This window comes from Nannospalax galili, unplaced genomic scaffold (genome assembly GCF_000622305.1).
Source record: "Nannospalax galili isolate Female #2095 unplaced genomic scaffold, S.galili_v1.0 scaffold280, whole genome shotgun sequence".
NCBI classification, from domain to species: Eukaryota; Metazoa; Chordata; class Mammalia; order Rodentia; family Spalacidae; genus Nannospalax; species Nannospalax galili.
The window spans coordinates 2457006-2480556 of record NW_008347808.1 but is presented as its reverse complement, the minus strand read 5'-3'; the positions used below and the strand labels follow the sequence as shown (position 1 = coordinate 2480556).

Sequence of the window (23551 nt, the reverse complement as noted above, 5' to 3'; positions counted from 1 at the left end):
TGAGTACAATATTGTATAACTGTATTAATTCAACTGTAAACCTAAAAATGTACAGCCAATCTTGAAACAGATGTATCTCAGCTCTGGAAATTGTTATTGAATATGTCAATGCTATTGTCATGAAATGCTTCTTCTAATTATGTGGTTATTAAATAAATAATTAAAAATAAATAAATAAAATACTTAAAAATCATCAATAATTGTCTTTGTTTAGAATGAAAAACAGTAAAATAAAATTTAATGATGAATTGAAATATAAGCACATTTATGCTTGTATTGGTCTCTGGATACAGGCAGCCTTGTGGTTTGTTTTGCAGAACAGCAGTGTTGGCAGGAAACCTAGACTGTTTTCATGTATGTTGAACACTTTGTGGTTTTATCCTCATGCTTATAGTATCATAGTTGCTACAACCCAAAGCATCACATCTTCACACTATAAAGAGCCCTGAAGCAGAGACCAGGTGAAATTAGCTTTCCATTTATTATGGAAGAAATACTTTCTCAGAAGTTTCCCAGTAAACTTTATGTTTCCAAGTATACCTTATGATACAGAACTGGGTTATGTGTCTCTGTCTGTCTAGACGGGATCCTGGGAAATGAAGGTTTGGCAAACAAGAATGATATTGCCATGATTGACTAAACAAATTCAGAACCCATTTTTGAAGCTGGTCCTATTCATACTGCCTAGAATGAAATCAACAATCTCTTATTAAGGAAGAAGGCTAGTGATGCTTGTACAAGTATCTAACAACATCTGAGACAACTTTTCTCTTTAGTTGCCTTTAGTTAATTTTAAATATCACTCATGAATTATAAATATCATTATAGTCAAATCATTTCAGAAAATTAACAGTATTGCCTCAGGACATCTTTCTAGAAGTATAATTTGTGAACGAAATACAATTTTAAGATTCTTGAAATATACAAGCAGATAAGAATTTTTATTTTTTTTACTAATTTTCATTACAATTCTTTGTATTTTCAATAGTGAGTAGAATTCCCATGTCCCAGAAGTATAAGCCAAAATGAATAATACATGTTTCCATTGTCTATTAATTTTGTGCTTTCTTCTACAATATTGAATTACTAATTTATGAGACTTTATGAGAATATTGGTTTTCACTTTTTTAATATTCAATAGGGACATACACTAACCTGTTTTCTGTTTATTTACCTATTTGCATTTCAAATTTTGTGAACTTTCTCAGAGCTTCTTTTTCTATTCTGAATATTCACTGTTTATTCTTCATCTTCTACTTATGTAAGGTACCTGAGTAGATAAACACTGCAGAAGACTGTTTTAAAAAATCCTTTATAAAATGTAAACATAAATATATTAAAATCAGAAATGGTTTTAAATTTTGTTTCATTTTGTCACCACATAAGCACTTTTTGATATATGTTCTCCTCTGTTCAATTTGATGACATATTAACCTCTAAAAGTACAGTATTGTGCACTTGTAACATAAACCATTCTTGATTAAAATTGTTACTTAGTCATCCTTACAAGTTATGTAAGTAGTATTTTTGAATAAATAACTATATTTATATCATTAGCAGCATCAGAATTGTACAGTCCTGGTAAAATTATGATCAGTGTTTCCTGGTTATAAATAAAACTCATTAGTAGAAAAAGCATTTGGGACCTTGAATCATTTTTTAAAAATCTCCCTTTGCTTCCTAATTATGACAGAGAATTTTCATATGAAAATGTGTTTCTTTTTAATTCTTAGGAAATAAACCCTCTACCTATGAAAGAAATCATTACTGAGGGCAACTTGATAGTATCTGATTTTATCTACTATACTTATCTCTGCCTTTTAATTGGTTTGTTCAGACAGTTTACAGTTCTGACTGTTGTTGATTGGCATCTTAGACATTGTTTGCTATTTTCTTGTTTGCTTTCTCCATTCCTTCTTCCTCTTTTGTTTTTTCTTGCCTTCTTTTTGGTTACATGAACATATCTTTTAGGATTCCAGCATTATTTCTCTTTCATCCATTTAATATATTTCTTTGTATTATTTTCTTAGCTGTTCTGAGTACTAAAATGCACATGTGACCTCTTAATGTCAGCTGGTTTTAACGTTGTTCCAGTTTGAGTATAGAAACATCACTTCCACTTAAAGCACCTTTACTTTCCCCAAATTTATATATCATTTGGTTATCAGGAGGGACATGGAGTTCTGTTGAAGCATAAAAGTCATCAAATGGAAATTTTAAATTCATGAGGAGAAAACTAATTTTTTATAAATATATTTTTATGATTCTTGTATTCATATTTCCTGAAGCTTCCCAAGCATAATTTTTATTATTCCTTTCTTTTTGAAAAATTCCCATTATCTAAGCTCTCATGGTATGTTTACCATCAACATGGTAGTTTCCTCTTACATAGAGAATGCTGTTGCTTCACCTTCTTTCCTGAAAGGTAGCTTCATTGGGTGTTAGAATTTGCATTTGACAGTTATCTTTCAGCACTTAAAAATATGGCTTAAGATAGCTTTCACAGTTTCAGATAAAAATCCTACTGTCACCTGTGTCATTGTTGCTGCATAGCTGGTGTCACTCCTTTGAGACTATTTTCAAACTTTTCTCTTTGGTTGCAGATGTTTCATTACATTAAATGTACATTGGTACATTGGTGTATATTTCTTTGAACTTCTGTATGTGATTTGGTCATCATCTTCAAGCCTTTTTTTTTGCTAAATTTGTGAAATTTTCAATGATTATTTGAATACTTCTGATGCATTTTTCTTTCTTTTCTTGTGACTGATAATTTAATGTTTGATCTTTATTTTAGTTACACAGTTCTCCAAGTTGTTTTCTTATTATGTTTTTAGTCTATTTTTCCTGCTATTCAAACTGAAGACATTCTATTGTTCTGTTGTCAAGTTATCTCTTCTTGTCATCCAATGGGTTTTTTTTTCATTTCTTTTTCTTATTTTTATAATTTCCATTTAGCTCTTTATGAAAAATAAATTGTTTGAGATAGGTATGATGGCTTGCAGCTGTAATAGCAGTATGCTGAAAGTAGAAGCAGGATGACACCAGACTTGAAGCCAGCCTGGGCTACATAGTGAGCTATAATACAAACTATATACTATTTTTTTTTACTATATATATATTTTTTGGTCTTTTTGGGAGAGGGTCTCCCTGTAGCCCCAGCTTGCCTCGAACTCGCTATGTACACAAGACTGGCCTCGAACTCACAGAGATCCACCTGCCTCTGCCTCCCAAGTACTGGGATTAAAGTCATGTGCCATCACGCCTGGCACTATATACTATTTTTCAAAATCCAAAAATGAAAACAAAAAGTGTGTTTCTTTGTTGAGATGTTTTAATTTTCCTCTTATTTCAGGATAATTTGCTATTGCTTGGTGGGGCAGTTTTATGGATGCTTTAAAATCCCTGTTAAATAATTCCAGTATTTGATTTGTATTAACTGGTGGTGTCAGTTGGTGGTCTTTTGTTCGTTTATGTCGTGATTGTCTTGATTCTCATTATCATGGGTGTTTTGTTGTGTCTTTGACATTTTGGCAATTATAGCAGGAGACACAGAGTCCTACTGAAATATTTCATTTCAGTGGACCATAATTTAGATTAACATATATGTTCCAGACTACTTTGTGGATGACACTTTGAAAGGCAATTTATTTCTCTGGGTCTTCGGTGCAATATTTGATCTGGTTATTTCTTTGATATTGCTGGGGATCCCACTTTTCTTTGCTGGGTTGCCTGAGGTTTGGAAGAATGTTTCCTGAACAATATCTGTATTCATTTACAGTGAAGTAATGCAGTCAATGCAATATGGAAAAGAATGCTTCCGAAGCTATAGTGTTTGTAAGATACTGCCCCAGCCCCTCAACTCTTCATGGTAGTCTCCGTCCCATAAGATAAAGAGGCTGGCTACTTGTGCCAGTGTCCCTCTTGCCTGTGACTCATAAAACAGAGTATCTCTGCTTGTGGATATCGAGTGTCAGACTCATAGGGAAGAGGTTTTCTGGATTAACCAATTGTTCGGACACAATCGTTTCTGCCTAAATGTTGCTCATTTTTGAAAGGGGAATGGTAATGCAGCCTTAGAAAGTTTTAAGGAGAGTACACAAGTATGGAAGTCAATGAATGTAGGAATTTTTCTCTGATTCTCTCAGTTGTTTAGTCATGATACCCAGGATAAAATCATATTATGTAATAGTTGCTTAGTAAGTCTTATCTGAATCAGTAAAATCAAGGAAACTGCTAAACAGTCAGTTCATTATTTTGTTACCTATAAATGATGGCTATTTTACATCATTCCCATCTGTAGTGAGTTAATTATGACTCCTCACACTCAGTTCTGATTCCAATGCCCTATATATTATTTAAAAATGGATAACAACACCTAATGTTCCTTGTACACTGAGAACTTACTATGTTCTAGACATAATTCTAAGCAACACACACATTCATATACAAGTACAATTTGTAGGCTGCGTCCTCATAAAGGCTATGACATGTTATATTACCAGTCTGTGTTCTAAAATAGCATGCTGAAAATCTTTTTTCAGTTTGTTTAGTAAGCAAGAAATCATATTTCAGGACAGCGTCATATTTCATTTTCTTCGTTGTGAGTCTTTTACTGGTCAAAAACTATTTATGTTGTTTTTATGTGAATTGTATATTTACTTCCTATAAGGTTTTTGTTTATAAATTGTTACCAGTTGTATATATAAGGGCTATAAAAATTTAGCCTGTGATATAAGATATATGTATCTTCTCAGTTTGTTTTATAATTTTGCTTCCAAATCTTTTGGCCAAAAGTTATTTGAATTCGTATGTGATTCTATTTTTACCTACCTTATAGATTCTGGATATTTGAGTTATAATTAAGGAAGATTTCCCCATTCCTAGGTTATAGAGAAAGTCAACTACATTTTCTTCCAGTACTTGTGAGTTTTCACTTTTACAGCTTAAATATCTGGTCTATTTAGAATTTATTTTTCATCATAATCTGAGGATCAAATTATATTTTACTAGCTTTCACATAGGTGTCCAAGTATTCGATAAAATGCCATTTAAAAGATTAGTTCTCCCCTATTTATTTGAAATGATTTCTTGGTTCATTTGGTCACTTCATGCAATTTTGAAAACCTTATGAGTTAAGTAGCATTATCTTTTATTTGATTGGAAAGAAAATTATGGGTCTGTGCCTTTCCTGAAGTCACATGGAATAATCGCACAGAAGGAAGTTAAAACTAGGTCTTCCTGACCTTGGATCAGGGCTTTTCATCAAAACACTATATTTCTATTACGTGGAGCCTCAGCCCATGCTGTGAAGCAGATGTGATATCTGTCACCTACTACACAAATGGTCTCAGAGCCTCCAGAATCCCTTTGCATTACTAAGAAATACTGATTATGAGGAAAATGACTTGAACTAATATCAAACCTCTGGTATGCAATGGAGTTGGGTTTTGGTAGATGGCTTCATTGAAAGTAGGGCTATGAGGCATTGAGTAAGCCCAGAGTAGCCAAATAAGTGTACAGGTTGGCAGGGTGTGTTACATACTGCTTAAAGATCATTTTTGCCAACCCCTGGGAAAGTATGACTTATCTATCATAAACTGACATTTGATATTATTGTACACTAAAGGATTATTTCTGGTTCTAATTCCGATGATCATTGGGTATTAGGAAGATTTTTCTCATTCAGAGACCTAGGTTCATGAAGGCATTGTCTTTATTCTATCTGCTTTGCTGAATAATTGATCAAATACGATACTATTTATCCATTTAAACTTATTTTTAAAAAATGGACCTGAATGTGGTAGCATACAGCTGTGTTAATACCATCTGAAGCAAAAGTCAGATAAATTTCTTATCTCTCCTTTATCTCACTGATATTAAAATACTATTTTACTATGACTGGGAGTAAGAAGTAATTTTTCATCACAATCCAATGAATGCAAAGATTTTATCATTAAAAATCTTAATAAATAAGACAGGTGACAACTATACCTTTTTGTCAGCTGTGTGCAGTCCCCCAGCTTCTGGTACACTGGAGAGTTGTGGTTTCTTATACACTTTGTGGTTAACAGTGATCAGTTGATACGTGTGGCCTATGAATTATCATGAATGTGAAGTACATTATTTCTTGGGGAAAAATTTGAGATCCCCTGGAGATCTCAAAATGTTCTCTTTTTTCTGATGCTCCGGTCATGGCAGCACAAAGATGAAGGCTCTCTTATCTGGGGTGCATCATTGAGGCTTATGTAGAGCAAATCCCCCAGGAAATCTCTACCAGGAAAATCGTGTGAGTGAGAAATAATCTTTTGTTTCAAAATAACTGAAATTGTAGAGCTGCTTTTTGCCATAGTATATTCTCATTTATTCTGCCTGATACATTTGACTTTATTTTATGTAATGTCAATATTCTCTTTAGTTGTTTCAATTTTCAGTGTTGGCTACAACCTAGTAAGATGAAATTATGACCCAATATTGAGGTTACAACTTACAATTTGAAAAAAATATTGCTCTATAAAATATTCATGTGACCCATAGCTGATCCTCTCTCTAAACTCCCAGGAATACCTTCTCTCTTTGCAGGACTGTGGTTATGGAGAAGGGGGAGATGCATACTGCACAGCCTGCCCTCCCCGAAGGTATAAAAGCAGCTGGGGCCACCATAGATGTCAGACTTGCATCACCTGTGCTGTCATCAATCGAATCCAGAAGACCAACTGCACAGCTACCTCTAACGCTATCTGTGGGGACTGTCTGCCAAGGTGAGCCCACTGAATGGTACCAGCCCTTCTGGACCTTTTTGTAAGCTCTTTGATAGCTTCTATCTTCCTTACCACTTAAAACCTAGTGAAAATACTCTAACTACCCACATCATACGCTACTTAAGTTCAGTGAATGACAAGTACTGTCTCCCTAACTAGATCTCTCTGTAAATTGTCCACCACATTATCAAACACAGATAAGCACTTCAAAGCTTTAATTGTTATTCTGGCATTCAGCCCAATATTTCAAATAAATGTCATTGTAGATTACAAAGAAATCATGAAGAAATTGGTATCATACAAGTCTTCCCTGTCTCATGTCATTAGCTCCCTTTTTGGCTGTACGGTGTGATGAATGAGGGAAAGGGTGGAATGCCTGGGCTTCTGAGTCAGAATAACACGTGAAGGCAGAGAACTCATGAGGGTATATGATGCTTTTGATGAGAGTAAGAATCTTAGAATCTCTGTTCTCAGAAAAGACTGTTACAAGTGTGTTCTATCACTCTGCATTCCCTTTTCCTCTGACCTCAGGTTCTACCGAAAGACACGCATTGGAGGCCTGCAGGACCAGGAGTGCATCCCATGCACAAAGCAGACTCCTACTTCTGAGGTTCAGTGTGTGTATCTACTTTTCTCTCCCTTCCTCCCCGAAACCAGTGGGTGTCAGGAGAATAGATTATTAAAGACTTATTTACTACTGGAAAAGGAAAATATTTACTGTTCTTTTTGGGTATTGCTGCTGCAAGGGAATGACCTGTGTTTAAATCCTGATTTTCCAGCATTCAGATTCATTGGATTTCATTCCTTCTGTCTTAAAAAAATGTGTCTGGAGAAAAATACTCTTCTTCATACCTTATGAGTTAGTTGCTAGGTTCAATAAAGCAATGAATGTTACAAAAGAAATTTAAAACTTATAAAATTTCTACTTTTATGGATTGCTGTTTATCATCACTATGTACAGAATATGGGAGTCCCTAGGACTTTGAACTCATCAGAAGCTTTGAAACCAGGGTTCTATGTTTCTGTTCTATATCTATATTTCTAAATATTTATGTTTCACTGTCTTTCTATGATTTTTGTCTATCTTCTCACATATTCTTTTTAAATTATTGGTATATTTCTTGAAATCATGAAATATTTAAAAGAGAAAAATTTTAAATGCAGAGAAATGTAACAGTTAAAATGCTAAATTAGCCAAGATCCCTAGATAATAAATCTTAACATTTTCCACATTTGCTTCAGGGCTTTTTTTTATGAACAAAGATTCTAAAGGTATAATAAAATTATATTTTAGTTCCTCTGTGAATCCTATATTTTTTACTTATCTAGATACAATCACTTTCCTAAAATTTTATGTGGATTTTGGTTGGCTATACTATAGTAATAAATATGCAGCAAAATTTTTTTTTCACATGGCAAAGGCTGTTAGGCCAGTCTGGAAGTGGCATACATTATTTCCACTCAGAGTACACTGGCCAAAAGTATGCTGGTGATTTTACTACAAAGATGTAAAGAGAACACAGGGGCGCATGTGAATAATTCCTGAGCATATTCCTTTGCCATAGTCTGCACTTATGTTTTAATACTTGTATTCCTTCATCATATAGTCATATACTTAGAAATATGTGCTATTATTTTGTATTTTACAATGCCTTCTATAAAGGTGATGAAGTTATCCCTTATTCACTTTGTTTTTCTCCTCTATTAATAATGAAATGTTTTTTTATGGTATCTTGGGGGTAAATAATGGTTTACTGATTTTATGATTACTGATGAACATTTTAATTTAGTTCCATTTTCTAGGTTATTTTCCCAGACAGGGCATAGAAAGAGCACACGATATGGGCATATTTAATTAATTATAGTAATTTATGCCATACCTGCAGTATTTGTGTTCTGTTTTTTTCATTGTCATTTTGCCTATCCTAGAAATGAGAAAATAGCTGCTCTAATAGGGGATGATCAGAAGGCAGTATAAGCACCCTGACAGAATGATTGTTCACTATCCCCACTGATTGAAACCACCCCTCCACTTATGTTGTTTCATAGGTGCCTTCCAGTTGAGCTTAGTGAAGATAGATGCACATGCAGTGCCCCCTCGGGAGGCCACACTTGTTGCACTGGTGAGCAGCCTTCTAGTGGTGTTTACCCTGGCCTTCCTTGGACTCTTCTTCCTCTACTGCAAGCAGATCTTCAACAGATATTGTCAACGGGGTAAGGGTGGCTGCTTCATGTTTCACATGAATTAGAAGTAGAAGACATTACGGTAAAAGACAGAAAGTTAATGAACTTGCAAATTAATTGGCCTTCTTACCAGGTTGAAAAATTCTAAGAGTAATATTCTGTTGGCCTGTGATAAGGCCAGCTATCTCAGATGGCAGTAAAAAGCATGGGACATCAGAGCTACTGAAGTCTACCTTGATAGTTTAGTAGACATGGTTTATTAGGTTTCAAGGATTCATGGAGAACATGGCATGCAGTGATGGAAAATATCTTGGTAATGGAACCTTGAGAAGTAAAGTTCAACTCTTTCTAAATCATGCTATAACATACACAAAATCATCTAGACTCTTTGGCCTTCTTTATTTCTGATCTTCAAAATGAAAGAATTAGATTAATTGTTTAAGCTACTTCTCTATTATGCATACCTATACTAAGAGGCATATAATCTGAAACATCAGAATGTAAGATTTCTCTGTATCTGAAATATGACTAATAAAAGTGCATGGTAAGGTCTACAGGAACTAGAAGCACTGTGTTTATCAACAGTTTTAAACTTTTTACCCTAAACAGTATTGATGCCCTAATGGATCTGGCTTAACCAATAGCAGATGGCTGTGTAAATCAAGATAAAAATGACCTGTCTAATGTCTCAATAATGCTTTGATTTGTTTACAACATAACTTCATCTTTCGATCGGCCTTGTGAGACAGAAAGTATGGAGGGAAATATGGAGGAGGTTGGATGATGGTTGATCAGTATCAGCAAAGGCATTTGAACTCCTGCCATGGATACCAATGTTCAATGGAGTTTAAGTGTGATTAAGGGAACAGAGAGTTAAATATGGACAACAGAAAAGTTGCTCAGACTGATGAATGAAGTAGTGTTTATAAGGAGAGGCTATATTTTACTAGGTACAAGGATGCTCAGGATTTCTTAACTCAGTGGATACTTGTCCTGAGGCAACATGCGTTATCTTAACCTCACTCTATTTGTATGGGAAAATTCCTCTTAAATAGAGCTTGCATGGTCAGTCTGTCTCTGGAGCCTACCAGTGATTTATTTGAGTCTACCCCTGGTTTAAGCAGAAATGAATCCAGCATTTCTTGAGCTATATTTCCACATTGTTTTGTTTGTTAATTGAATTTTTGTGAATTTCATACAACATATGAAATTAAAAAAAAATTTCACTGAACTTTTCTACATTTCATACAACCGTTCTTAGTCAAATTTAGATCTCCCCTCCCCATCCATGCTCCCCCACCCTTCCTCATCAGACCTCATATATTCTGCCATACCTCAAGTCCTATCCAGTCAAGCATTTGTACCCAGATGTCCTTTGGTGCAAATTCATCCACTGGAGTCTAGTCAGTCCATCTAGAGATCATAAGTAAGGCCTACTCTCCCTACCCCAGTAGTACTCAATCTGAAGTAGTTCCCAGACTAGTTAGGGCCAACCTACCACAGATTTCCCTCACTCCACTATGGGCCCTTGTCTGATTGAGTGGGCATGGGTCCTGTGCTCGATGCCACTATTACAAGTTCACATGTGCAAGCTTCCAGTGACCTGATGCTGCTGCTTTCTTATGTGCATGGACCAACCCTGGCTCTTACCATCTTTCTGTCTACTCTTTGGCAATGGTCCCTGAGCTGTGGGTGAGTAAGGTTCAATATAGGAGTCCTATCCAGGGATACACACTCTGCAGTCTCTTATTCTTACAAGTTGGCCAGTTGTGGCCTTCTGTGTGCACCACACTCTGTTGTATAAGGAATATTCACTGGTGAGAGATGAGGTTTGCACCAGTTTTCTCTTTGCTCCCTGTTCTACTATATTCCATGAGTCTTAGGTATAGAGGTTTATCTGTAGATATGTCACCTAGGACTGGGCATTTCTCGGACGTATATTCTCTGTGACTGACCAGTTGTGGGATTCTGCAGTAGCCGCCATCTGTTGCAAAATGAAGCTTCTTTGATGAATGGTGGATGGTATACTTGTCCCCCAGATAACAGTCCAACTACTGCACTAATAGAGATAATTTGATCTGCTGGTCATTATGATTATTAGGCTTTAGGGCTAGGTTGGACCACTGATTCTTTTTCTCCATTGGCACTTTGCATATCACCATCTAGCATTATGGTAGCCAAAGTTTGGGTAGAAGGCTTCCGGGTCAGTTCTTGCTCCATTGCTCCAAGTCCTGCATGCAAAGTATGTCTTGTCTTCAGCAGTAGGGTCTTACTTTCCAATTTTGGGAGATAACCAAGAGCTCTGGCAATAGCCTCTGTTATTTTGGGAGACTCTTGGACCACTCAAAGGGAGGTCTCTTCTATCTGTTACTGTGTTCCTTGCCATACAGCCCCCAGATGCACATATGCACTAATGTTCAGAGACCAAATGTGCATTTCTCAGGGGGTTTCAGAGGCAACACATTTCCCTCTGGCTTTCCCAGCCCTCCAAGATCCATTCATCTCTACTCTTTCTCCCCCATCCAACCTCTCTCCTCTTTCCCCGGTTCAAGCATCCCCATTATGCTCTCCCTCCCCCCAATAACACCCACCTCCCATCATCCCCCTTCTGAGTTCTCATCTCCCTCACCATGGCCCCCTGCATATCCCTCCCTCCTCCTCTTCCAACTGTACATTCCCACTTTCCCCACCTCCCTCCTGGTAACATCTGTTCCTTACTATACCTCTCTTTTCAGTTCTTTATTTTCCTTTACCTCTTTGTTTCCTTTCCATTTTCCTGGCTCCTGTTGTTATATCAGGATATATACTCACATATAAGGGATTGGTGCTATGATATGAAAATGAGGGAGAACATACTTGGTTTTCTGCGTTTGTGTTATTTCACTAAGTATAACATTCTCTAGTTCCATCTATTTACCTGAAAATTTCATCTTTTCTAACTGCTGAATAGAACTCCATTGAGTAGATGTACCACATTTTCATTTTTGTCAGTTGAGGGACATTTAGGTTGTTATCATTTCTCAGCTATTGTGAAGAAAGCAGCAACAAACAGATACACAGTTGTCTCTACAGTATGATGAGTCCTTTCAGTATATGCCAAGGAGTGGTATAATCAGATCATATGGTAGATTCATTTTCTCCACACTGCTTTCCATAATGGATGCACAAGTTTGCATCCTCGCCAGCATTTGGTGTTTTTTGTTCTCCTGATCTTAGCCAGTCTGACTTGGGTAAGATGAAATCTTAATATGGTTTGTATCTGCATGCCTCTAATTGCAAAGGACATTGAGTGTTTTTAAGGTGTTTCTCAACCATTTTTATTTCTTTGTTGAGAACTCTCCATTCAGGTCTATAACCCATCTTTTATTGGCTCATTTATTTTCTTGTTTCTTGGTTGTTGAATTCTTTGTATATTCTGAACATTAATCCTCTGTCAGGTATGTAGCTGGTAAAGATTTTCTCCCACTCAGTGGGTTTCCTCGTCACTTCCTTGGTCATTTTTTTTTCTCTATACAGAAGCTTTGTAGCTTAATGAGGTCCCACTTACTCATTGTTGACTTTAGCACCTGAGCAGCTGGTGTCCAATTTAGAAAGTCCTTTCCCACAACTGTATCTTGGAGAGTGCTGCCTATGTTTTCTTCTAGTAGTTTCCGAGTCTCAGGTTTTATATTGAGGTCTTTGATACATTTGGAGTTGACTTTTGTGCAGGGTGAGAGATAAGGGTCCAAATTCATTCTTCCACAGGCCAAAATCCAGTTTTTCCAATACCATTTTTAGAGATACTGTCTTTCCTCCATTGTGTGTTATTGGCAGCTTTGTCAAATATAAGGTGGCTGAAATTGCATGTAATCATGTTTAGGTCTCCTACTGTGTTCCATTGATCTACATGTCTATTTTTTTCTGCCAGTACCATGCTGTTTCAAAGACTGTAGCTCTGTGATATAATCTGAGATCTGGTGTGGCAATCCCAATGTTGTTCTTTTTTTGCCCAAAGTTGCTTCAGCTATCCGGGGTCTTTTGTGATTCCATATGAATTTTAGGATGATTTTTTTTCTAGTTTTGTGCAGTATGTTGTGGTTATTTTGATTGACATTGTGTTGAGTCTCCAGATTGCTTTTAGCAAGACGGTCATTTTCACAATATTAATTCTACCAATCCATGAGCAAGGTAGGTCTTTCCATCTACAAGTATATTCTTCTATCCTCTTCTTTAAAGGTTTAAAATTTTCATTGTAGAAATCTTTAATGTCTTTGGTTAGGTTTATTCCTAAATATTTTATTTTTTGAGGTTATTGTAAATGGAAGGGTTTCCTTGAATGCTTTTTCTGATTGGTATATTAGAAAGAATACTGATTTTTATAAGTTGATTTTGTATCATGCCACTTTCCTGAAAGTATGAATCATTTCTAACAGTTTTCTCATGGAACTTTTGGGATCTCTTATGTATAATATCATATCATCTTCAAATAGCGATAGTTTGACCTCTTTTTTCCAATTAGTACTCATTTAATTTCCTTCTCCTGTCCTATTGCTTTTGCAAGAATTTCAAGCACAATATTGAAAAGGAGTGAAGACAGTGGACAGCCCTGTCTGGTTCCTGAATTTAATGAGAATGCTTCCAGCTTTTCTCCATTTAGAATAATGTTGGCTATGGGTTTGTTGTATATAGCTTTAATTCTGTTGAGGTATGTTCCCTCCAGACCAATTCCTCCTAAGACTTTTAAAATGAATGCATGCTGAATTTTGTAAAAGGTCTTTTGCACATCTATTGAGATGACTGTGTGATTTTTGTCTTTAAGTCCATTTATATGTTTTGTTACATTTATTGACTTAAGTATATTGAACTATTCCTGCATCTTTGGAATGAAGCCGACTTGATTGTGGTGGATGATCTTTTTGATGTGTCTGAATGAGGTTCGTGAGTATTTTGTTGAATATCTTTACATCTATTTTCATTAAGGATATGGGCCTATAGTTTTCTTTTTGTTGTGTCTTTACCTGGTTTTTGTAATAGAGTGATACTGGCTTCATAGAATGAGTTTAGGACATCTCCCTTTGTTTCTGTCTTTTTGAAGAACTTAAGCAGTGTTGGTTGTAGATTGTCTCTGAATGTCTGGTAGAATTTTGCTCTGAATCCATCTGGGTCTGGGCTTTTTTGAGTTGGGAGATTTTGTATTACTGTTTCAATTACCTTGTTTTAATGGGTCTGTCTAAACTGTTGATCTCTTCTTGATTTAAGTTTGTTGGTATCCATGACTTTAGAAAATCACCCTTTTCTATTAGACTTTTGAATTTAATGGAGTATATATTTTTAAAGTATTCCCTTAAAATATTCTGGATTTTTGGGGGGTTCGTTATGATGGTTCCCCTTTCTTCTCTCGTTTTGTTAATTTGGATTTTCTCTTTGTTTCTTTCTTTAGTTAACTGGACTAAGGATCTGTCTGGTTTGTTTAACTTTGCAAAGCTTTTTGATTTTTTTTGTATTGTTTTCTTTATTTCTGTTTCATTAATTTCTGCTCTGATTTTTGTTATTTCTTCTCATCCACTAGGTTTGGGGCTGGTTTGTTCTTGCCTTTCTAGAGTTTTGAGTTATACTGTTAAGTCATTTGCATGTGCTCTTTCTGATTTTTTTTAAAATGTAGGCACTAAGAGCTGTAAATGACCCTCTTAGGAATGCTTTTAAAGTTTCTCAGAGATTTTCTTTTGGTGTATTTCATTTTCATTTAATTCCAGGAATACTTTTATTTCTTTCTTAATTTCTTCTTTGACCCACTCATGATTTTGGGAGTGTGATGTTTAATTTCCATGAATTCAAGTAGTTACTAGAGCTTCTTTTGCTGTTGATTATAAGCTTTATTGCACTTTGGTCTGATAGAATGCATGGAATTATTACAATTGTTTTATATTTGTTGAGTTTTGTTTTGTGTCCCAGATGTGGTCAATTTTAGAAAAACTTGCATGAGCTGCTGAGTAGAAAGGAAATTCTTTGGTGATTAGGTGGAATATTCTGTAGATGCCTGTTAGGTCCATTTCACATAAGGTATCATTTAATTCAGCTGCCTCTCTGTTTATTCATTCTCTGGTTGACCTACCTTTTGAAGGTACTGAGGTATTGAAGCCACCCTCTGTTACTGAGTTGGGATTAATCTGTCTTTTATAGTTCTGGGAGCATGAGGGAAGGCAGTTTTCTCACGATCTCCATATGGGGAAGCTATGTTCCAGGACTTGCTGACTTACATACATACTAGGACTTTGTATGGGAGGTGAACGTGTGAATTGAATCTGATATAGATGTAAGAAAAAGGCTTAGGGATTATGGCATACTAGAGAGATCATCTATGTAAAGAATAATAGTAGGTAGTACTCAGTTCTACCTCTGTGTTGCCTAGAAAATGGAACTAAAGTGTTCACCATTAAGCATTGATTAAATAAATCATGATTTAACCCTAAGAGTTGTGTGGCCCCATCTGATAATCCAGGATAATCTTCCTAGTTTAACATCCATTACCTTAATTCTGACTGCAAGGGTCCTTTTTGAGATAATATAATTTATAATATAATATAATGTTATAGAAGGAAGGGATATGTTAAAATCTCTATTCCACCATGCATTTATCTTTATCTGAAGTAATTATTCTTCCCTAACCCAGCACCCTGCAGCCTCAATGTGATAACTGAATGAAAGTAGGTTTCTCAAATGTGTTTCTTTAGCCTTGCTCACTTTGGCCTGGTCCCCTTCAGGAGGGAAAGAGGAACACCAGCTTCCAAACTTCTTCCCTTTTTTGTGCTCAGGACCAGGTGCTCTGTTGAGAAGAGACCCTAACTTTGGGTAACCCAGTGACTTTCTGTTTCGTGTTACAGGAAGTTCGTTGCAGTATGAAGTTGATAAGGTAGTGGAGGAGGATTCTCTTTTCCCGATGCCACCTGGCCAGGAAACCAGTCTTGAATTTCCAGTGAGTGAGATTGTCTTTGATACACAGCCACTTAATTGCATTCTGGATGACGACTGCAGCTCCACTCGTGGCTTTCCCACCCAGGAGTCCTTTACCATGGCCTCCTGTGCTTCAGAGAGCCCCTCCCAGTGGGTTCATAGCCCCATCGAATGCACAGAGCTGGACCTACAAAAGTTTTCCAGCTCTGCCTCTAGTACTGGAGTGGAAAGCTTGAGGAGTGACACAGCTGAAAACTCTGAAGACAAGCTGGAGTTCAGTGTGCCTTTTGAAGTGCCCAGCCCTTAACTTTATTTTTTATTTTTTGAGGTAAGCTGGGGAGCTGGGATTAAGAAATCAGAAATTAAGGGCCACCCTCAAGAAATTTCCATTTCTCATACTATTGTTCAGTAGGACTTTGGGTGGAAAAACAGCAGCAGGCTGGGACTGTTGATGGGTAGAGAGGCAACTGTGACACTACGCATTTCAGCCTAGTTAGATATTGGACTTCTGGGTGGACAGTTGTCTGGGAACTAGCCAGGTTGCTGGGATAGTAGTCTCTCTATTCTGTCTTTATGTAAACTCTCTCTACTGAGTACTAGCCATTCTCACTTTTTTTTCTCCTTTACACAAGCATCATAGTACTGTAGAAAAAATATGCATGCCTTGTTACCGGGCAGTTCTTTATTCCAAATAAACCTCAATTCCTGAATAGTTATATGAGCCTGTGTAAATCACTTTACCACTTTCAAACTTAGATCATGGAAAATATTCTCCTCCTCACAAGTTATTGTGAGTATTGAATGAAAAACATATATGCAAGTTCCTTTTACAATGTTTGATGCATTACTGGTGTTTTCTTGGCATTTCATTCTTAACATTTCTTCTCCTGCCACTAGTCACAAATTACAAATTCTTATATCCACTTCATTTATTTGAGCTTCATAACTTCATGCCTTCATGGTAAGCAAATCAGCAATGTGTTAAGCTCATTTTAAAGGGGCAGGAACAGAGACAGGATGATTTGCTTAAAGTTACAGAGCAATCTAATGTCAGAACTAGCCTAAAATCTAGGACCAGAAGTTCCATTATACAGCTCGTCCACTCGTGTTTGTTCCATGTATACCTTGTACACATAGCGTGAACGAAATTTCATATGCTATTTTTAGTAAGAGCTGTCATATGGGATCGTGTATAAAAATTTTCAGTTACGGTGTTATGGCCAAAGGATACAAAATTTTGGGACTGGGAGATAGCTCAACAGTTAAGAGCACTGGATGTTCTTTCAGAGGACCCGGGTTCGATTTGCAGCACCCATGTGATAGCTATCCACCATCTGTAACTCCAGTTCCAGGGGACCTGACACCCTCTTCGTACCTTTACACGACATGAGTGCACTTACATACATGCAGGCAATACACTCATACACAGAAAATAAAAATAAATAAAATATTTTAACAGGTATAAAATTTTGAGCATTTGGGGTTTTGGATCTTTGATTTATTGATTAGTGATGCCCAAACTATTTCTCCATCAAGAGTTTGTGTGTTCCTTGTTCACATATTACAGTGGAAGAGAGCTCACTGCTGCCCAATGTGTAGTACAACTATGACTAAAAATTTTGAGCTCAATATAAAGAAAAAATTGTCTCCTATACCCATTTCTGGATCCTGGCTCTGTTCCTTGGGCCACACAGGCCTCATCTGATGTATCTGCCCTTTGATAACCCTGTGGAGACCTGAAGATAGCATCTTCCTTTTTGAAGGTACCACTTAGGTTTGTGGAATTTATAACTTACCCCAATTTCATGAAAAATAGCCTCATCAGTTTAGAATAGGATAAAATTTTCATCACCATAGCTAGGTGATGTATTTCTACTACTATATCCTAAACCTCTGATGTTACCATGAGTCTATCTATCTATCTATCTATCTATCTATCATCTATCTATCATCTATCTATCTATCATCTTATATCTATTTATCATCTATCTATCTATCTTATATCTATCATCTATCCATCTATCATCTATCTATCTATCTATCTATCTATCATCTATCTATATGTATGTATGTATGTATATTTGTATGTATGTATGTATCTATCATTTATCTATCTATCTATCTACCATCTATCTATCTATCATCTGTCATCTATCTATCTATCTGTCATCTATCTATCATCTATCTATCTATCATCTAATCTGCTTATTTATATTGAGACAGGGTATCACTGTGGTGACTTGACTGAACTGGAACTCATTATGTATACCAGGCTGATTTGAACTAACATAGCTCTACTTCCCTGTCTCCCTAAAGCTGAGGTTAAAAGCGTGCACCACCATACCCAGCATAAGCACCATTTCAGAAGAAAAGAACGTGGAGGGTGGTACTGAGATTGCATCACAGGTTTCTTATGTGCTCTTCTCCATTTCTAGGAATGTTTAACTCCTGGCAGCCCTGCCCAGTGACTGTTGCTGTACTCTCCTGCCCTGCTCTATTCAGCAACGATAATGTGGGCCTGGGACATATGTCCCTCAACAGCCAGTGAAATGGGGTATATAATGCCCCATTCTACCAGAGGATTGGTTCTCCATTTCTCCAAGACTGGCCTGGAACATTTATTGTTTTTCTCTTCTATCCTGGGGAGCCAGATTCCCTAGCTATGGGACTGCTGGGTATGTTCCTTATCTGAAATGATAATTAATGAGGTTGGGTTTTTCTGGCTGCACTTTTTAGTCAGGTTTGCCTGATCAGGCAACATAGAGAACAGTATTGGCATCTACCTAGCACGTAGAGGTAAAAATGAAGCTCTTCCCCTTTTAGTTCTTCTGCATTGAGTCCTTGCAGCACGCGTGCCCACACAAACACACACACACACACACACACACACACACACACACACACACACACTTACACATGAAGCCTTGATCTGTAACTCATGCTCTAGACTTTAATAATTCTTATAGCTCTGAAGCCTGTGTATTTGTGAGACCCTTCATTCTCACAAATAGGCTGCTACACTCTGTGGTCAGGATTCAAATTAGTGTCTTTTTGATTCATAAAATGATATTTTTCTTAAGTTCCTTTCATTTTTATTACTCTTTTAAATTCTTACATCTTTTCCTTTCCTAATGCCAGGTCTTGATAGTCATGTTCCTGAGTTATAGTAGTAGGGCATTGAGGAGCTAAGGTTCTCAATGGGGCTTGACCTTATGGCAGCACAGGACCATTTGGTGCTTTTTTAGTTTAGAGAAAAATTAGTCAATTTTTTCCTAAGATTCAGCTCCAGTTTCACCTGCTTCTGAGCATGAAATGGAACTAGTCTCTCTGAAGCTTTCTGGTGGAACATGACAGATGTGTCCATCAGGACTCAAGTGCAAGCAGCATTTGGTGGTTTTAAGTCTCCACTTATGTCTGTAATGGACCACTTGGACTGATACATATTCCATCATAGTAGTTCAGACTTAGATGGGAAAAAGTGGTTAACTGAACAGAGCAACTGGGTCCTTTTACTTTGGAGCAGTATATGCAATCCTGGATGCTGCTGTGACTGAAGTTGTGAAAACTAAACTAAAATTAGTACACAGTTCTCCTGTGTCCAGAATGCTAGAATCCACTACATATATAGGTGCTGTACGTTATATGTTGCACATTATAGTTGTCATTTCAATAGCTCTTTCTACAAACTCTGAGATAACCAATGCAGGGATAACTCAGTGAAATAGGGATGATTAGCAAGGCTAATGTGTTTCGGGGTCTCTTTGATGTCTTAAAACCATTATTTTTTAGAAGATACAATTTTGGATTAGGAGGATTTTTGATTTCTTGGTACATGTGTTCCACAAAACAAGGAAGATGAGTTGATAAATAAATCACTTATGTTTGCATGTAATGAAGCAATGTCTTCACCTGTAATGTCAAGAGTTACATTCCCTGTTCCTACCAGCTTTTCCAGTCTCTACCCCTAGTTTGGTACAATTTTTGCCAGGACTGGCCCTAGTATGAAACTGAGATTATTTCCATTAAAGATATCAGAAATTGAGAAGTGTTACAGGTCATACAGCAGTCTTCCTGGCTGTCTTAATGCTTTTTGTCCCTGAAGTGTGAAGAGGAGATAGAGGCAGTAAAACATCCATCTTGCTTCCACCCATCAAATTCAACCTTTATGCAATTAAGTCTCTGATTTTAGTATGGGTCACTTCTGGTTTAAAGTTATTTGAAAAAAGGAGAGGGTGATTCTTTTATCTTCAAAAACCTTCTGCATATAGATAGTGGCTATTTGGCCAAAAATATCAATAACTGTATTTCAGTTTTAAAAGAGTCATACTTATATTATGTATGTTTTATAAAGGAAGAAAATGAGTGAGATCCATACAGTAGTGACTTACTCGAGTAATTTGTATTGAAGAAAGACAGCATACACTATTCATCCATTCTCAGACCCCAGTGTGTGACTCATGCTCCAAGATTATAGGTGAGGGATGGGCATGTGGACCAGAAACTGCTCTTGGCTTTAGCAGAGGCAGAGACAAAGTTGTTGCAGGGCACTCTTAAGTTATTTGTCTTCATTTGACAATGCCTAATGATTATTAAAAGGTAGAAAAAGAGAACACAGGTGCATATGCATATATTTACAATACACAGGTGGCAGAGGCAGGAAAATCACCAGTTTGACTCCATCTTCCATTGCATTGCAAAACTATCTCTCAAGAAAAACACAAGGCCTAGCACTGAACCTCAGTGCTGGAGTACTTGCCCTCATATGCACAGGGCCCTGGATTGCATCCTAGCATTGATAAATAAACCAATAAATAGATGGATAGATAAATAAATAAATAAATAAATAAATAAAAAGACAGCCTATATCCACCACCAAAAGAAAAACATTTAGATGGCTCCGTGATCTGTGTAGTACTGGTCAGCTATAGTAGCATCTTCCATTGAAAAGAAACATGTATATTCACCTTATCTAAGGAGTGTTCTGCTTTTCTTAACCCTACCACTTAACCCCTGTATGTAACATTTTTCTCTGCTTTTTTTCCTGATCTCTTAGATTCAGGACAGTCCTTAATTATGCTGGAGGATCATGTGCGTATTTGAAGGGCAGTGTTCCTGAGTTATAGCATAAAGCAGGAAAGAATTTTCTTATGGGTTTCCTGAGCCTCACCCAGTATTTGAGGTGCTATATTTCTCTACCCCCCACCAGTGAGAATGTCTCATATTTACTCTTTCAGAATCTTACAAATAGTTGTCAGCTAAGTTTCCCTTCCTTTTTGTGTCTGAGTTCCCCAAGCAGGGCCTCCAAATATTCCAATCTATTTAGGAAGCAAGTGAGGATGGCAAAGGTACCCCAATGCATTTCTATTCACAAGTTAATTGGAATCCTGCTGTGCCATCACTCCATGCATTTGATTCTTTTTGAAGTGGTGTTTTTTTGTTCCCTTTAGCTTCTTCCTATCCATTTCAAATGGAAGATAAAACAAACTCCTTGAAGATTTTCTTATTCTTTATTATTTCAAAATCTTTCTGAAGTTTGTACAGCTTCTTGTATCCTACAAGCGCTCTGTGGTTGTTTAAGTACCATAAGTAAATTGTGAACTTCATTACTAGGTCTTATCCCTGACAAGAAGTGTTCTCTACAGAGAGATTTCTGTTTTTCTTAAGTGTATCTGGAGCAGTTATCTACAAACACTAAGATCCTCAAGGCCAACTCATTGATCAGAGTGTTAAAAGCACATGAGAAAAAGCAAAAAGATCTCACTGTACTAGGCAGGGGATTAGAAGCAACTGAATCAGAAATCTGCACCAGGCAACCTGGTCCCATGTAGGTATTAGCAAATATGTGTGAGCCAAGGTTTCGACCTTGGTCTTTGGGTCCTCTGCACTTTTAATTTTTTTCTAGGACAGTTTATTCTTATCTCTTCTACTTTAATTAGTCATATCTACACCTTCTGTTGGGGAAAAAGCTAGTACCCAATCTGGAGCTGATTCAGCTTAAGCTTGCCCCAGATGTTGAAAGGTCACTATGAGCTTGGCAGTGGTTCAAGCTCAAGTCTATCACTGATGCTCAGTGAGAAAGGTAATAATTATAACAGAGAAATAACAATATGATAAAATGACACAGGCACCCCAATTCACAGTGCCTGTTCATAGCATGGACATTATCTCTATACCCAATTCACCTATACCCAACCAAGACCTTGGTTCAAGTTTTTGAAGTTGAACAATTGGAGTTGATAATTAGAATAGGGCAAAAGAGTTTTGCGTTGCCTTGCTTTATAAAGTATCTTTGGTAGAAGTAAAAAAATGAAGGATGCTCTTTTTTCTTTTCAATTGCTATCGGGCCACTGCCAGTGTCATACTTCTAAAGTGGAACATCTCTGAATACTATACTTTTATTTCTTCCACTTGGGAGGTTATTAGTAATTAGCAGAACTTCTTGAAAACATTTTCAACATAACTCTGAGCCTAGAAAATACTTGAGTTTTACATATTTGAACTAGCAAAATCAAAGCTGGTTTTGTTTACAAGGGAGATGTAGGGTTTTAGTGATGATGAGTTGGGGATTTTTCATTTATATTTTTACTCCGTTTATAATTCTCCTTGGATTTTCACAAAGGGTAGGTAGTACGGGAGATCAGCTTTTGTCTCTACGGGTCTCAGGTCCAAGTTGGTAAAGTTGTGAATACTACACCGGATTGTCCCTTACACAGTCTTGCCACACTGAGATAATCCCCTACTATCACGCTCCTACTCTCCACCCAATTTATATACCAAGGTCTTTGGTGTTCTGTGTTGAATGTAGGTACATTTTAATTACCCTTTTCCCTAAAATGAATTATTTATAGAGATTTGGTTAAATTTTGAACCATGTGTATGTGTGTATAATGGCAAGTTGTGTTTGGATCATGATAATCTGCAAATATTTCATATTATTCAATGAACAGAAATATATCCAAATGCCTTGTTTATTCCTGCATTTTCAGAGAACTGGGATGACTCATTTTACTGTTATGTCTGCTCAGTGAGTACAGAAAGGAAATGTGGTTTTTATCATTGGATATAACACCGGGGTGGTGGGAGTCACTGAATTGTCATCCAGGAGATTTAGTCTAAACTGTCGTACTTTGGAATTGTTTTTGACATTTAGAATATTTTATGGCTAAGGATCTACCAGAATTCTTTTGTTCAAAACTGGATATTCTTAAGGAGAGTTCCACCATGTTAAGGGAACTATGTATATATCTTCTGAGGTCTGAAACATTTTCTTGAAGTTTATGTGTGCATGTTTCTATTTTGATCATTTGTTTTTAAAAATAAAGAATATAAAATTCCAAGCTAGACTATCTGTATGATTGTCTCTTAGAGCATTGCTTTGCCATAATGGGATCTGTATTTTTGTTTAAAACGTTGTTTGGTTCAAGGGACCACTAAGTGTAAACCAGGAACACTATTTGGTTTCAGATATTCAGTGTTACTTTAATTATATTTAAGAACTTGGAAAACTAAAATTTCTCCTTGCCCAAATATTGTCTAATCCTAATGGAAATACATAATGACAAAGAAATGAGAAAAGGAATTAATTCATACATTGCTGTTGGGATTGTAAAATGGTATGACCTGTTTTGATGATAGTCTGGCAGTTCCTACAAACGTTAAAGCTTCAGTTTTCTTAT

At 36.6% G+C, this 23551-nt stretch overlaps 1 protein-coding gene across 5 annotated transcripts in view; it reads left to right on the top strand.

Annotated features, from left to right (window-relative positions):
- Nucleotides 1–23212, top strand: part of Eda2r (ectodysplasin A2 receptor) — a 42127-nt gene extending 18915 nt beyond the window's left edge. For 2 of the 5 annotated variants that reach the window (XM_029568947.1, XM_029568948.1), the window contains exons 3-7: nucleotides 6583–6761; nucleotides 7293–7378; nucleotides 8811–8975; nucleotides 15806–16203; nucleotides 18311–23212. In XM_029568947.1, the coding sequence (XP_029424807.1) occupies nucleotides 6583–6761; nucleotides 7293–7378; nucleotides 8811–8975; nucleotides 15806–16182 (807 nt within the window). In that variant the 3' untranslated portion in view covers nucleotides 16183–16203; nucleotides 18311–23212. The remainder of the gene's footprint in view (nucleotides 1–6582; nucleotides 6762–7292; nucleotides 7379–8810; nucleotides 8976–15805; nucleotides 16204–18310) is intronic. The other 3 variants (XM_029568949.1, XM_029568950.1, XM_029568951.1) reach the window with 2 other exon arrangements.
- The last annotated feature ends 339 nt before the right edge of the window (nucleotides 23213–23551 follow it).